This window comes from Chanos chanos, chromosome 4 (genome assembly GCF_902362185.1).
Source record: "Chanos chanos chromosome 4, fChaCha1.1, whole genome shotgun sequence".
Classification (NCBI taxonomy): Eukaryota; Metazoa; Chordata; class Actinopteri; order Gonorynchiformes; family Chanidae; genus Chanos; species Chanos chanos.
The window spans coordinates 41147891-41165607 of record NC_044498.1 but is presented as its reverse complement, the minus strand read 5'-3'; the positions used below and the strand labels follow the sequence as shown (position 1 = coordinate 41165607).

Below are 17717 nucleotides of genomic sequence, written 5' to 3'. Positions count from 1 at the left end.
CTAATAATTATAGACAGAAGTATTTACAAATGGCTCACTGAGGCGATGTAAGCAGACACCTTCATAAACATGACTGGCTGTAAAATGCATCCAAGTGACATTAGCTGATCTCTTTCGCCCTGGTGTCTGTGGCCGAGAAGATTGTACCGATGCATGGTTTTGCTTCGACTAATGCAGCCAAGTGAAACCAGCGCTAACAGTGCAATGCCTTCCAACGAGGAGATGAAAGGTAGTAAAATGGTTTAGCACCAACTGAATAAGAACAAAATGGCGTCCGGGCTCCTACGCTTCTTGTCGAGGCTCTTCATAATGTTTTAACATAGCCTTAGTAATCAGGGCAAGATTTCCTTCTGTGTCAGAAACACATGACCATGAGAAAAAATATTTTCCCACACAGAGAGATTGGGATGAGAGATCAATACTGTCCGTGTTAGAGAGGATTAAGTAACCTTTGAAATATCAAGTCAAATTGATTAATTTCTTACTATATTCTCAAATTATATTAGCTTCTAATCGCGTCTAGGGCATGTCCATGACATTTCGAAAACAAGTTTGTTCTAATGGCGTGATGTAAAATAAAAAGGCTAAGATAAAACATTTATTACAGCAGGCTAGCCTCCCCTTGACTTGCGTTTTTTATCCTTTGTGCCCTGAAAAATCTGTTTGGAAGAAAAGGTCCTATTGTGCTATGATGTTTAAAGGGAAATAATTAGGAGAAATGATGGCAGTGCGGGCTGTTAAAGGAAATGATAGGGGAACACCATTCTCTTTTTAAAGCACCGAGTCCATTTTGAAATAATTGGTAGTGGAATTATTTATGACATTAATTGCCACATTATCGACTGGCTGTCACCTCGCGTGGCAGTTCGTCCATCTTCCCCACCCGAGAAAGCTAGCTCAGCCTAAAGTAGACTGACAACCTAATTACAACATCTTCCCCCTCAGTGACAAATGCTACTCGTCTGAAACGGGCCCGGAAATCAGACTTTTTCTCTCCCGCTCTCTCCTGTCTCTTTCCCCGCAGTCAGGATGGGCTAATATCTCTCAAAGATTTCACTAGGCGATGCGAAGAGTAGGAAAACCGTCATTCTCTCATCATCGTTTCAACACTTCTCATCCAGTTAGCATGATGCGCTATCAGGGCAGAGCTGTCAATCATTCCTACTGCCCGCCTCTCCGTTGCTCACTGTCATTTGTCTGATTAGCATTTGCACATGTCAGATACTCAGAGCAAAGAGACTAATGGCTGACGTGCCTGGTTTTTGTGTGACAGACAGGTGTGATTTGTGAGAGGAGAGCTCTCCCGTGATTGAGAGTACTGCTTGTCTGATCGTAATGCTTAAGAGAACTCTCTGTACACATAATGGAGAATTCTGTCAGTAGATCAGGCCTCTAGTACACTATACTGGCTACACACACACACACACAGCAGAAAAACAAATGTAAGAGAGAGACTTTCTCTCCATTCAGTTCTGCTGTATGAAGGCCTTCTGATGGGCAGTGCAGCAGTCCAGCAGCTGGGTTGTGAGAGGTGTATAAACTGGTATGCCACTGGCTAGAGAAGGTCCTCCCAGTCAGCCTTGTAAAGCTGAGCATGTTGAATCAGGCCTTTCCAGCTGCTTCTGTGGATCATACCTTCATTAGGGAGCATGATGTGACGGCTGCTACCCCCCCTCGCCCCCCCCCCCCCCCCCCCCCCCCCCCCCCCCCCCCCCGCCATCACACACACACACTAGTGTATGAGTGTGTGTGTCAGCGTATGTCTTCCTGCTGCTCTTCTGCCCCTCTTAATGCTGTTTATATTTGCCATGCAGCTCTAGACAGAGTCTCTGACGACTATGGAAAGTGACACACACCAAACTCAGAATGTCCCCCGGTCTGTGCGCACCGCTCTGCTACTGTCAATTCCAGAAACGTCAGAGGCAGTGGCTCAATGGCAGCGTCCCTGACACATGTCACAAAGTCTTAACTGTCTGTTCTTTTCATGGGGAAGGCTGGGCCAGGGGAGAGATGACATTTGTGTGGTGGGGGAACTTGTTGTGGTTCCTCTTGCTGCCTCCCCAGGTTGTCAGAGCCACTCTTCTCTCGGCATATCACCACACCGACAAATAAACCTTGTCATTTAGAAACGCTGCCACTAGTGACCGTTCCCCCGGAACTGCTCCGCACGGAGCGCGCGCGCACACACACACACACACAAGAACTCTTAGGACCAAGGACAGATGTAAGACGCACACATACACACCCACAGACAGAGGACACACTCTTCTACACTTACCGACATACACACCAAGGCTCTTGCACACAATGCTTTAACCTACAAATACACACACACACACACTGTCTATGGCTTGCAAAAACATTTCACCAGGCTATCTGTGACCTTTCTCTCTGAGTGTCTGCTGAAGATTGATGAGCTGAGCTAAGGCTGCACATGCTTCCCTTCACTTCTGGAAGCTTCTCTGAGCACCGGTTGGACTAATTGGGCTGGCATGCTCGGAAGGCCGCTTAAAACACAGTAATTAAGCAAGATGGACCTCTCTCAAGTCATTTTGACAGGGTACATATACAGATACAAATAAAACAAGAAACAGACTCTATTACAAAGTCCCTTTCTTTTGCAGTTCAAATCTGAGGTGTTGTCAAAAAGTGGCATATATGGCTACATAATGATGTTCAAAATAAATTAATGAAATTGAGGTAAATGATCAAAACCCATAAGGGTTTTATCTGAATTATCAGACACTGCAGGTTTTTGATCTGACATAGCTGTCTCTCTGTAAGACCTTCTCCATAATCACAAACTTACAGCTTTTAATCAATACATAAAAGAAGCACTATGCAAAGTAACCTATTACATAATGTCATTTATCAAGAAACATTTGCTACTTTACTGTATTATTTCAAAGTTAACTGTCATTTTCACTAGAAGCAGATTCACGTCAAGGTTTAAAATGTTACCATTATGACATGATACCAGTAATGTATGACTTAAGTGAGAGAAATTCACAGAAAAGCACATTTATTTTAGAAATGATCTGAACTATGGTAAAAGTCAACAGAGAACTATCATTTATCATAACAAATGAAAGTAGCATACAAAATTACATTTCAGTAGTTGATCTTTGGTTAGCTCACTCAAAAAAAAAAATTAAAACAGTAGTAAATGGATATCTATATTTATATATATGGATAGGAAAATAATGACAATTATTCATTTAAAATTAGATTAAATAAAATTAGATTAAAAAACAACAAAAAATAAAACATTAGACAGCATTTAAAAAATAAATTCTCTTTAACGTGTCACATCAAATGTACTTGGTATTCGAAAGCTTTCATTAAGCAAATGTTCTAAATGTGGCCTTAACACTTTGTTTTCATACAGATTAAAATTTCTTTTGTCTAAGTACAAAAAAAAAAGAAAAAAAAAGAAAGAAAAAAAATTTGAGAGAAAGTCATTAAAGCTGTGTGAAGATGCTAAGAATCACACGAGGCAAAAATCAATAGAAAAATGCAGCAGGGAAAAAAAGTTTGACTGCTCTTTCCTCTCTTTCATCCCATTCTCTCTGCCCTCATCTGTTTGTGCTGCCAGTGGCTCTGTCTCTCCACGCTCGCCTCCAAAACAACTAACAGAGCCTCATTAACCACTGCACGTTCACACACATACACCCACCCACACACACAACACACAACACACACACACACACACACACACACACACAAACATATGTAAACACACACACACACACACACAAACATATGTAAACACACACACACACACACACAAACATATGTAAACACAAACACACGAACGCACACACAAACATATGTAAACACGCACACACAAACATATGTAAACACACACACACGAACGCACGCACACACAAACATATGTAAACACACACACACACACACACACGCAAACGTATGTAAACACACACACACACACACACACGCACGCACACACAAACATATGTAAACACACACACACACACACACATACAAATGTATGTAAACACACACACACACACGCACACACGCACACACAGACATATGTAAACACACACACACACACACACACACATGCACGCACATATGCACACACATTCACACACCAATTTCAGATGTTGACAAACTTTGAATCTGGCTTCATAGTCACTATATATATTATCTGCTACCCATTTTGGAGAGTTTATCACCGATGTAATCTAGTAGCAGATAAATTAAACATTACTGAATAAGAGTGTTAGCGTTAAAATAATCCCATTTCCTCATTAAATAATTGCTATTTCCATTTTCTACATTCTCTATTATTTTCATTACCCGCTGTTGTAAAGAAATGGCGTCAGAGGAAAAAAAAAACATGCTTAAACTATGCTTAAAAGTATCATGGAATGTATCAAAATCTCTCTCTCTCTCTCTCTCTCCCTCTCTCTCTCCCTTTCTCTTAGAGTGGTTTAACTTTAGCTTTGACTTTGAGGTGGCTCATCTCATCCACAGTGTGTCTGCACAGGCCCGTTGTGGCCCCAGGTGTGACCTTTGACCCACGAAGAGCAGCGGTTGGACCAGGCAATCCATCATGGTGCTGGTGCTGTCAGAGGAGGCGTTTGGGCTGTAGCTGTCTGTCAGTGCGTCGGCAGGGGCGCTGCTTAGAGCCAATCACGTCAGGGCGGATAAGACAGCTCCGACAGACAGAGAGAGATGGGCTTTGACAGGGAATGGCAGTCGCAGCGTGAGGCAGCACACGGCTGCGTTTGGCAGGTTTTAAAAAATGCGAGTGGCGATATGTATATTTATAGAGATGCATGTGAATATATCTTAATAAAAACGCGTGACTGTTGGCTGTCCTGTCAGAGCTGGTCATTGCGGATGAATCGATTGCCCTCTGAATGTTTCCCGTAGTAAACGTAACGGCACTTGGCGAACACCCCTGAAAAACACACACGCGCGCACACACACACACACACACACACACACGCACACACACACACACATACACAGAGGAGAGAAACACTGAATCAGTGTGAAAAGGCCTGTATTCCACTCAGATAAGACAGTATAATTTTCAGACCACATTGGGGCAGTTACACTGAGAGAATAAAACAAAACACACACTGTAAAATTTCCATTTTAAAGTGGCATATTGAGGATTTACTCAGGATTTACTAGTCTAAGCATTGTAACTGCTATTTATAATTTATAAATTTTCTAAGATGTTCTGTGAAGTAAACCATGCCTTTACACTGTCTTGAATAAAATGAAACAAACACTCAAAGCTCTCAGCAGCTGTCAATCTAAATGCTTCATCAAAAATGGGTCTCAAGAAGAGATTTTAAGTAGTGCACCAATTATTAACAGTCAATTATTTTATATGTATCCATATTTGGACAAAGATTAAAAACTTAAAATGTGTCTAAACAAACAATATCATGAACATGACAAAACCATAAGGGAAACAATGGAGAAAGAAATGTGGTAGGTTAGAGCCAATCACTCCTCTCATTCCCACAAATTCTCTCTTAGTCTGTTACTGTTTCTTCCTGTCTTATATATATATTCTTTTCCAACCTCAGATTCCTCAAAGTGTCATTTCTTCACTCATATTGTAGTATGAGAGACAGCACATCTCACACATCACAACAGAGACAACATTTACCCCAAGGGCGCTGTCTAGACAGTAACAAGAGCCACAGAGAGATAGAAAGAGAGAGAAAGACACAGAAAGAGAGAGAGAGAGAGACAGAGAGAGAGAGAGAAGAAAGAGGAGGAGAGAGAGAATGAGTGAGGGTTTTAGTGTGTTGTAACTGTATCTGATTGTTGGCAGTCCTGCTTTTTTATTTTAATCATTTTATTTCACCTTTATATGATCAGATGAACATATTCATGTCCTCTATGCAGTAACTATGTGCGTGTGTGTATATGTGCGTGTGTGTGTGTGTGTGTGTGTGTGTGTGTGTGTGTGCCATAAGCACTGTCACAACAGACTGTACGGTGTTCTAACTTCTCGTGGGCGTAGTATAAAACATAATAGCAATTATTTTCCAACTTAGAGCCATTTATGTGAATATTGTCTTTAGACCTTAATGTAGAGGTTGTTGATTGAAACGATAAAATCGGTTTGACTGAAGCAGAACAAAGACATTGAAAGAAAATGACTAACAGAGACCATACAAATTGCTAGCATTGATATTATTATCCAAGATATAAGATCATTTATTTTGGCATTTTCTGTTTCACATTATTTTTAGCTGTACGATTATAGGTGAGGATATACAGTATAATAGTACAGCCTCAGCTACAAAGACTCTACGGTCAGTTTTTTACAGTGAAAACAGAACTCAAAGCTGTATTTTAAAACAGATTCATAAGATCATCTATCTCATGTCATTGCCCTGACACCAAAGGGATGACACAGTGAACAGTTTGATCTCCATTAAGAAGATGTATAAATTCCTGCGTAATTTCGTTTCAACGTTTACTGGTTTACGTTTTTGGTAAATCCTAAAATGGCCGCCGATGCGGCCTGTGACTGATGTCTAGAATGTTCTCAGCCTCTGTCTCTAAGAAGAAAGGCTGTTTGGAGATGTGGTAGAGAAAGAGATTGTGGGGGCTGGGTGGCAGAGAGAAAGTGACAGAGAAAGAGAGAACGGAAAAGAGAGAGAGAGAGAGAGAGAGAGAGAGAGAGAGGGGGAAAGTGACAGAGAGAGAGAAAGCAAGAGACACTTGATGGATGTGCCAGACTGCGGCTAGGTGTCAGCTCTTAGTAAATGAGGCAAGGACAAGTGGCATTAACGCTGCCAATGATCTCCTGACAGGAAAACAGATACAGCGCTTGCTGCTCACCGCTTTTAAATAGACATCAAGTGCATTAATGACAAAAAAGGGCAGGCTTCAAACACGCAGGCTGACTGATGGGAGCCAGAGAGGTGCTGCAAGGAAGAAGCTAACATAATGGGGACAGACATTGTCAGAGAGAGAGAGAGAGAGAGAGAGAGAGAGAGACAGAGCTCTGAATCGTATACACACACACACACACACACACACACGCACACTGACAGAGAACAGAGATGAGGACAGGGATAGTGGTGCTGTATTAGTGCCAAGCATATTCTTACACCAGGTTGGATTTTAACCAAACCTGACACTCTTCCTTTCTCTCTCTCTCTCTCTCTCTCTCTCTCTCTCTTTCTTACCCATCATTTCAAAGTATCCTTCTCTTTCACCCTCTTTCCCTCTCTTACTCTCCCCTCCAGCAGGCAGAACCAGCTTATTTCCCTGACATGTCACTCCAGTCTCTTGTTTTCCCTCCCTCTGCAGCTGCTTGCTGGCATGGCTGGTTCTGGGAGGCGGGAGAGAGGCAGGCTTGGGGCCCGAGGACACACTCAGTCAATCTAAATTTGGGCTTTGTAGAAGAGCGGTGTTCATTTCCCCTCATATCCACCACAGCTACTTGAGGTGATCCAAACAGTGAAGTGTGAGGAGCCATCACCTCTCATCGGATCAGGGTTTTTTTTTTTTGTTTTTTTTTTTTGCTGCTGTATGCCCCAGTGAGTGCCTGGTCCGGGCGGCGGCGGACGGCCCTGCTGGTGATGGAAACGGAGGAGAGGGGGTGGGGGGTGGGGAGTGGGGTTTGGAGGCTTTTTTTTTTTGAGGGGGGGGGGGGTACAGCTGCGTCGGCCGTCACCGTCGGGACAGAAGTGGTGATGTCACTGAAGCTCGGCTCTCCATCTCAACTCTCCTGATGCAGGTTTTTTTTTTTTTTTTTTACCGCACAGCTGTGTTTCACGATTCACAGAGATCAGCTAAAACTCAGACACCAACAAAAATGTCGGGGGAAAAAAAAAAAGCGGGGCCTCTGCCATCAGCTCATTTAGGCCAGAGATCAGCGGCGGTGCAAATGCTGCAGAGGTTAGAGAAACCGCTCAGGAACTGAGAAGCTGGACATGTTGGCCCCCTGCTCATCTGCCCTGTTTGCTCACAAAGGTGTAAGATAGATATATATATATATATATATATATATATATATATATATATATATATATAAAAACTCTGTTGCTCCAGATAGGATATGATAAGTCAAATAAATGTAAATTAGCTTACATCAAAAGACAGCAGACAGCACCTTTACAGACAGCACCTCTCAGATCAAATTCTCTGAAAGGAAACCAAGTTAAAATTCAGGCCCCATACTCCTCTGAGGTCCCTCTCAGCTGCACTGGTGCGGTCACACAGACCCTGGCCAGTGTGACCATGAAACAGTCTGTGGTATACTGTTAAACAAGAGTCATATCAGACACTCCAGCTGTTTGTGACCGAGCCAGCTGTCGTTTAAATACAGTCATATAAGACGTGGTAATAAATACAGGCCTGAGTGATTAAAAGTGCGAGAGTAGAAAAAGCAGAGCAATGGGAGAGTCAGGCCTGTGATGGTCTCTAGTGTCAGCTGAGGCTAAGCAGAGACAGGTTGACTCCATGCTGTTCCAGAATATTCCAGATCTCTGTCAGACAACAGACAGCAACCAGGCCTGAGAGATGGGTTAAACAGAGCCGCGAGGGGTGAGAGAGAGAGATGGATAGATAGAGAACAGGCAGAGAAAGGAAGACAAAGTCAGGCCCGAGACAGGCAGGGGAACATGTTCAGTGTAAACTGGCAGGCAGGAGTCAGACATGATAGAGTACAGCTCACGACGAATACTCTCCAGACATCCTCAAACACTCTCTCTCTCTCTCTCACACACACACACACACACACACACACACACACACAGAGGTTAAGTGAATCACCTGCGACGTCTTCCATACCAGAGATGTGGAAAAGGAAAGCAAAGCTCAAGCCCTCGAGACTAGTCTGATGATCTGATGTTTAACATCACAGTGTGTCATAATCTGGCTTTTCTTGCATTTATTCTTTGTTTCAGCCCCGCTCTGCCGACACACACTCAGACACACACACACACACACTCAGACACAGCTTTCAGTGTCAGGAACACCCATTACCCTGATGATTCAAAACTTATCTTGAAGCTAATTTTTCCATCATGTGTATTCTGGCAGAGGAGAACAGCTGGGCCTTTGTTCTTGGTGTCATTCCGGCTTGTTCTGAGAGAGGGAATATCGGTTGTCCTATCACAGGGACCTTTCTCCACGTCTCTGCTGACAGGAATCCTCTCATTCTCACGCTAAAATTCCCACTGCTCCTCTCAGAATTCACTACCCACACAAAACGGACTCAGCTTCTCCAATCTGTCTTTTCAAACCCTCCACAGGTCAAAGCTGAGATATGATATTAATGTGCTCTGGCTTTGCTTTGTAAAGATGTCAGTGCCGTTTAAATTAGAACAATCCAAATTAATAACGCCTACGGGACTTAATAAAAGCATAAATGTAATGTTAATGTGCGTAAATGTAATTAACATGTGAGGGCCAATCAGACCAATTAATATGAAGACAGATTCAATAAGTCTTAAATACCCAACTGATTTACTACCAGCAGAGAGACAATATTCAGACTGATACTCACTGCAGCTATAGCATGTTATGAAATTAGTGTTGAGATGCGTGACACTTCTGATATACAGCTGTAATTGTGCAAATGCAAATAACAAGAATATCTGAAAAGACAAAAACTCCTTATAGTTCCATGGGAGACAAATCCTCATAGTTTCCCATTGTTCATGGGAGAAATCACTCCTGTTTGCATATCACTGTGAATTTTTCTCTCTCTCTCTCTCTCTCTCTCTCCCCAGACAAAGGGCGTTTTCACAGCCCAGTTACGGCGGTGAAAAATCTCCTATGCCAAGCCCCTCAGAGGCCCTCTGCTACAACAGAACCTTCTAGACAAAAAAATAAATAAATAAATAAAAAAAAACAAAAACAAATTACTCAGCAGGCCGGCTCAAGTGGCTTTAATGACTGCATTCTGCATATAATCAACCTTCCTCTTTTCAAGGGCCATCAATATGTCAAGGAAAGACATATCCGAAGGATGTAACACTTAACATCAAGGTTATCTATTCACTGCAAAGCCTGTCTCACTCTCTTTCTCTCACTTCTTTTCTCATCCCCCGATGCTCGCTTTCACGCTTTCACAGCCACGCGATCAATCAAGGTAATAATGTTGTGTTGAAAAAATCAATTAACAATGCAATTAAACTTTCCTTCTTATCACAGACGGCTGAAATAATACCTACAGGGTAAGACTGACTGGCTGTGCGTTAACGCACATAAGCCCCCCCTGTGAAAAACACAATTACGGGAGTGGACTGAGCAGATCGGACTCGGTGGTTTTTGATGATGCATGTGTTCACCTCCACCGATGAAACGGACATCTGCTGAAAAAACTTTCAACGATCAGATCTCCCAAATATTGTATGTTAAAAAAGTCGTATATTGAATCCCACATTCTGAAAAAAAAAAAAAAAGAATCTTATTCAAATTATTCTTATTCAGTTATTCTTCATAATACTGTTTCAATATTCTGAAAATGAAATGGTATAACAAAAGAAAGATGGAAATAGTATGGTTGACACGGAAACAGAGGAGGCTGATCTAGCATGATGGGTCAAAAAACACACTGTAGCCACTTTTTACCCCCAAGCCTTTTTTTCAGAGCAGCAATGTAAAAACACAAGTAAAAAAAAAAAAACAAAAAAAAAACCATAAATCATAAATATGTCTAACAAGATTTAGGGTAAACCCCAACACTAGAGACTGTTCTTCCAGAGTACATGATACTATCCAAGTGATTTTTAATAACACCCTCAGGGCTATATCAGTCCATCTCATTCCAACTGATCCACCAAGAAGAGCTTCTACAGTTACAGGCCTCACCAATTAATATGACTACACATCAGAAGCAGCGCTCACAGAGGGGAGAGAGGGAGAAGGGAAAGAGAGAGTAAGAGTGTTGGAGCGCATTACACAAGAATCCTGTTTTCTCTCAGATGTTAAATGAACATGAGTGTTGGAATTTTTCCTGTTCTCTGCTGAAGAGAACTTTTCAACCTAAAGCCAACACTGCAGTCCAAAACTACCGAAAACACGCACGCACACACACACACACCCACACCCACACACCCACGCGTGCACACACACACACACACACACACACAAACATGTACCGAGGCAACGTGTGCTGGAACAGATAAGGCCTTTTTATTGCTTCTTCACTGGTATCCCTATGTTACTCTAAGAGATCAGTTTCTCTTCGAGGAGAGAGGAAGATGATGGCAGCCTTCATCAATTGTCTCAGAGGATTTGACTTTCAAAAGGTCACTAGGTGGAACAGAGAAAAGTGTCTGTTCTATGAGTGCGTCTGAAAGATGTTTTGTATCTTGTATGTTTGGGCCATGAATACATTAGTCACCTCTCACAAATGCTTTGATATGAAGCTGAAGGCATAAATCAGAGAGCTAAGCCAGTGTTGGTTCGCTCCCGATAAAAAAAAAATATTTAGTTCATTAAACATAAATACCTGCTGTTATGATGTATGCACTTTTCCTAGGCCTCCCGTTTCCTACCGCTTTTCACGACGGGCCAAAACAAGTGCAGCGCCTGCATGTTTTCAACTTTACCGTATTGATTAAACTTTTAAAATGGTTGCCATATAACCCAGGGACATCAGGAAGATTAATTTGCGTCAATGTTCATCTGTAATTCATTAGCCATTTATACCCCACATCCACAACGGGCTATCAGCAAAAACACGAGCCATTTTTCACTCAGGCAGAGGCCTGGGAGTAGCAGCCGCAAACTGTGCCGCATACCAATCAGAGAGAGACAGGGAGGGAGAGAGAGAGAGAGAGAGAGAGAGAGAGAGACACTGGACGGTTGACAAAGCGTAATAAAACTAAAAGACATAGGGAGAGTAATGTTTCCTCTTCTAAAAGAGTACAGTAAAAACAGCACCATTAGCACAACTCTAAAACAAACAAACAAACAAACAAACAAACAAAAAAAACCCCCAGAAAATTATAATGTTCATATTACCTATATCAGAGCGCAGAGCCTTGCATTTCCCTTCACAGTTTGATAACTTTCCCCTAAAGGGAACATTTTGAGGAAATGACGGTGATATTTCATTGTCTATTGACATATTTGCGTAGAAACTGTAACATAGCAACCAAATAAACTCCATTTTCAAAATATAAACACTGGTGCAGCTTTGTACTTCAGCCCTAATGGTCTTAGCGAGTGTGATTACATTGAAATATTATTCAGAAGGCCCTGACAGCCGAGATCAGAGGGGATTGATTTGGGGCTAATGCAGCCTGGCACTACAACCCTAAGATAAGTTCTCAAAAAACCTCCAGATGACTGAAGAGGGCAGACACCATCGTATAACCTTTTGTGAACTAACTCGCCCTCAAAAGAGAGAAGTACATGTGCTACCATTACCATTACAGAGAGACTGTGCTCTAGTAGGGACTGGAGAGGGCTGGACAGTGATGAGAAAAGTGCAAAGACATCATTACGCCTCTCAGTGCTTCCACTTCACACTCTATGGCACCTTCAGATATGGAAAACTGCACTCTGAGACTGGTAAACAGAAACTGTCCTTCTGAGATTTGGTTTGCGATGAGAGAGCATAAATTGCCTGTTACATGTTTCGTAACTTTGCGAGCACATTTCATTTGCATTTCCATTTTTGGCCAAATAAGAATTTCCATCGACGAGACCATTCATCATGCTCGGCGGAGAGAGAGAGGCTCAACAGCTCCCTGATGAAATTAGTGACCTTGATTTCTTTTTTTTTTTCTTCTTCTTCTTCTTTTTACATCAGTTATGAGCATTCGATTTTTTTTTTGCTGTTGTTGTCGCTGAAGGTTTTAAAGATGTTAGGCATAGTTTCCACTGCATCATCACGTTTCCAGAATGTTCAACTCAAACTTCATTTTCTCATTTTATCAGTTTTACTGGATGTGATGTGAGTTTGGATGTGTAATCTCACAAAGGGTTTAGTTGGCAGAGTGTTTTGGCTGCGCTGTCAAGTTCAGGTTAAATATGATTTGAAGAATACGTTGCGGTTATTGAAGAAGTGAGTTCCAAGACGAAGACATTAATGTAACATGGATGACTATGTGAACCAAGCAAACACCTCAGACAGAGGCGTGTGTGTGTGTGTGTGTGTGTGTGTGTGTGTGTGTGTGTGTGTGTGTGTGTGTGTGTGGAGGCTATAAAACTGGAGAAACAGAGAGATTTTTGAGGGATACCGTAGAGAACTGTTGGGTTACTCTTTAAACACCCCTAACACCCCCGGATCAATAATGCCCTCGTTGGCTACATGATTTTTCTTACTTTGCCAAAAAACGAACAAACAAACAAAAAAAACCCCAGAACAACAGAAAGAAAAAAACAGACTGGCAGAATAGCTTCTGTCGCATCCTAAAATCCTAAATAACTGCGTGTTTAAATTTTCTATAACTGCATTTGAAAATTCATCCTTTAACAGTTAACGTCATTCCATTAATATCATACTGATATTTTTTAAGAAAAAAAAAAGGTTTTTTTGTTAGTATTTATGCAGTGGTGTGTGCTTCTAGAGGGTTCGTCCTTAAAAAGTTACAGCAGTTGCAGAGGGGTGAAGGGCTGGGTGCATTAGCAGAATCAAACGCTGTGAATTGAAAGTGGCAGTGTTCATTAATGAAGTCCTCAAAATGCTCTCCTCTGATACAGGCCACATCACACTCTCTACTCCAACTTATGAGGGAAGGAAAGGAAATTGAATTCTGGAGGACATCAATTTTGACTGAAAAAAGAGATTACAGTCGGGAGTCTAATTCAAGATGGGGTGAAATTAATTTCAATGACATTTATTCTGCATAGAGCTTGTGCGAGTGAGACATACAGTAGCTCTGGGCCTTTGAGATAAGGGGAACAGTCATTTGGAGGCATAGCACCGCGGCAGTTTACAAAGCCTTAATCTGCCCTCAACAACTCGCCCTCTTTCATAAAGACACTAGCACTTACTAACCGCTATTCACAGCGTGAATTCTCTCGAAATGCTTTCTGTCAGCTCAGGAGGTGCCGTGTAGGCTGTGTTATAACAGACTTTGACAAAGTATTAAATTCTGAAATCCATTCAAGAGTTTTTTTTTCTAATGGAACTACAAGGTAAACACAACAATCTCCAACAGCAGGGGAAATTTTCTAAATTATGAAAGTGTTTCAGCACTGAAGGGCACTTACGTCATTCAACGAAGATGTTAATTAATTAAACTTTTAGCAAAATCATTAAGAATTGGGTTTTTTTTTTCCCCCACACAAATAAGATATGAAAAAGTTTGCTGTTTCTCAGACTAGCTGATTTTAACCAGTTGTTCTGGTATAAACTGTAATTAAATAGGATATGGAGTTAAGCTGTCTACCATTTCACACAGATATGAAAACTGCAATTTGCTCTTTGACTGATTTCAGTAATGGTGTCATTAAAGGGAATGTCTGAAAGACTCCTCACTTGAAGCTTAATCTCCATGAGAGTATTCAATAACACGCATACACACGCACACACACACACACACACACACACACACACACATTCCCTTAATCATCACTGTGACATTGGAAAAACTGCTGTGTAAATGATACTTGGAATAAGTACATATTAAATAATAACTGTCAACTCAAACTAGGAGGAGTATGGGAGAGTGTGATAGTCCATTGGTCAGGAACGTTATTCTTAGTTGTCCCATACAGTGGATATTGATTCTTTATGGGAAGTGATATGAACAAAACAGATCAGTTTGTTAATGACATGAGGCCAAAGATTCAGACAAAAAGCAGATGTTTTTTGGATTAGCTTAATATCTGAAACGGTCGGTGTGTCTAGAAGTTTCTGTTGAGCTGATATGACAGTTTTGATGATGTGGACATATTTAGTTACATTCACTGTCCGTTTACTTCCTGACAACAACAATGGGCCAATAACATCTAACTTTTAAATATTCAACAGAAAAACCTTTAATTATTGATTCATAAATAAACGAAAATGCATGGATCTAACTCCTCATGGTTTTCTGAGTGCCTATGACAGCTCGTAGCACAAAGAGGAGACAGTGATCCACAGACAGGTAAATAATTTCATACATTTTAATGTCAATCTACAACCTTTCTAAAAGTTGGGACTGTAAGTAGTTTATGTGGATAAAAGTAATAGCTGATAGGAAAAGTAGCAGAGAAGACGGTGACAGACTTCACGCATCACCAAGCCAAACGTTTCCCTCTGCGACTGTCATCTGGGATTACCGTCGAATCAGCTACGGCCACCAAACCAGGCGAGTGAGTGGCAGCCAGTCATGACAACATATTACAATAGTCATATGACAGGAAGAGAAGAAATATGAATATAATTCGCCTAATTCGCCTCAGAAATACTCTTATTTTCCAAACCACACAGTGTATATCTGTATGGCTTTCACTACATCAGCATGTCTAAAAACAAGGACTGTTTGTATTTACATCAGCATTAAGCCTAAACCTGTGGTTCGCTGAGAGTTGTATTGTATTGTTCAGTGACCAGACAGCCAGGGTAGCGGTATTATCGTAGAGGTATTATTATGTTTGCTGTACAAATACAGACACTTAAGACACAATGGTATTATTGTGACAGAGTACAGTGTCATCAAGTTATGTGATTTAAGAAAACAAGTCTTTAAAGCAAAACAAAATGTTAAACACACACACACACACGGTACTTAATGCCTGAATGTTTTAAGGTAAAAAATGCACTACAATTTGCTTTAGACAATTAGAACATGACGAAATTCTCTCTCACTCTCTCTTAGGTACAGAGACTGACAATCTCCAACACTGACACATATCAATACCAATCTACCCACATCAGCACTGTTAGTGCTACTGCCCCTGAGATACTGCACCTGTCATACACATACACATACACAAACACACACACACACACACACACACACCACTCAGAGTCCAGCTTTATATCGCACACACAGTGCCGACTGGGACACATCAATCTCGTGTCCTGACAGAAAGAGTAAAATCCATACACCTCTGACTCCGTGTTTACAGTTACATTGGCATTTGAATAATATTGCTACTACATACATATACACACATACAAATCTTTCTATGTAAATTGTACATATAGTGCTGTGATCTGATCAGTGCACTGAATCTAAGGGCAGTACATTGTCTCTATAGACTGTATTCATATATCAGATGTATCAGAAAAACCACTTCTTTTCCCAAGTATGTCTTTTAGTTGAATTTAAAAACATTTTTCAGAGGCACATTTGTTAAATCAAGATTTACAACCTTTCATCTGGGCACATATGAATTCAATACTGTGAAATCTCCAAAGCTCCCATAATCCCTCCTAACTCATCAGGGGGTTTCCTGCCGCTATTCTCTCTCTCTCTGCATGTTTCCAGCACTGAAGAGTCCAGGATGAAATTGAAGAATAATATTTACCCGCTCTTCATTTCAATAAAAAATTGACACAGGAGAATCTCCATCACAGACAGGGTTATTATTAATTACTCGACACATCAGTTCAGCAGAGACTCAGAGACAAAGGCGTTATGGTTGAGACGATGGGAAAAAAAAGGTTGGGGAGATTTATAAGGGGTGATGTCATGAATCAGCGAGATGAATGTGAACAGTGCTGTGATGGCGCTGGCTGGTCCTATTCTAATGAATGGCTATACTGAAACTTGACTTTTGCTAATTAATATGATACATCTGCACACCACAAACAGAGAGAGGGAGAAAGAGAGAGTGAGTGAGTGAGTGAGTGAGAGAGAGAAAGAGAGAGAGAGAGAGAGAAAGAAGGAGAGAGAGAGAGAGAGAGAGAGAGGCAGAAAGGAAAAGGAATGATTAACGGCTGAACGCTTCTGGTGAAGAGTGAACACACACTCACACACACACACACACACACACACACACATCCCAATACTCTTGGACTGTCGTCAGTGCAAGAGAACATCCCCTGACAGGTGGAATAATTATGGCCATCCATCAGAGCCCTGAAAAGTCCAATAACCTAAATCTTCACTCGCCTGAGTCCTCCGGACTCAATTACTTTATTGACATGTAATCTTCATAAGGAGAGAAATATTGAGTATGTAAGGTCAGTCGGTTATGAAGACATATTATCATATTATCTGCATTGGGAGGTTGTAGGGCTAGAACCTGACAAAGCTAATTATAATGGCCCATGTTTCAGGCCTGAGAGAGTATTATGTGCTTGGTTGAATGAGTTAGTCTCTGCTGAGAGACCTTAAGAACCAGGGATGAGACGACAACCCTAATGGCTGAATGTCGTTTCAGGGCACAATAACTAATGAAGTTAAATATTATCGACCGCGCGGCTCTGAGAACTTATCCAAGGGTTCGAATATCTGGCACAGACAGGCATTATAATTTTCTGTTTGGTCTCCTTTGAAATGCTAAGACATTGGACAAAGAAAAAAAAAAAAATTCTAAGTAACCCTATGGGAAGCGTAGGCTTAAAGTTCAGCAGATATCAGTTTTTATTTGTGCGGTGACTCGAATACGGCTGTTGCCTAAATGTCACAGTTAGTTAGTGATTCTGGGAGCTTGGCCTGTGGGCTCTCTCATCTTCCTCTCTCCCAAGGTTATCTTAATACCAGCCATCCATCCTCGTGTGCCCTGCCCTAGCCTACGCTGCCTGGAGAGCAGGGGAGAAGAGAGGAGATGGCCACGTGCTGTAAAACTGTAAGCCTCTT

At 41.4% G+C, this 17717-nt stretch overlaps 1 protein-coding gene across 1 annotated transcript in view; it reads right to left on the bottom strand.

The window, feature by feature from the left end:
• Positions 1–4408: 4408 nt before the first annotated feature.
• The window catches only part of lrmda (leucine rich melanocyte differentiation associated), a 203869-nt gene continuing 190560 nt past the window's right edge, over positions 4409–17717 (bottom strand). Inside the window, exon 7 of the mRNA XM_030772617.1 lies at positions 4409–4933. Coding sequence (XP_030628477.1) covers positions 4854–4933 — 80 coding nt within the window. The 3' untranslated portion in view covers positions 4409–4853. The remainder of the gene's footprint in view (positions 4934–17717) is intronic.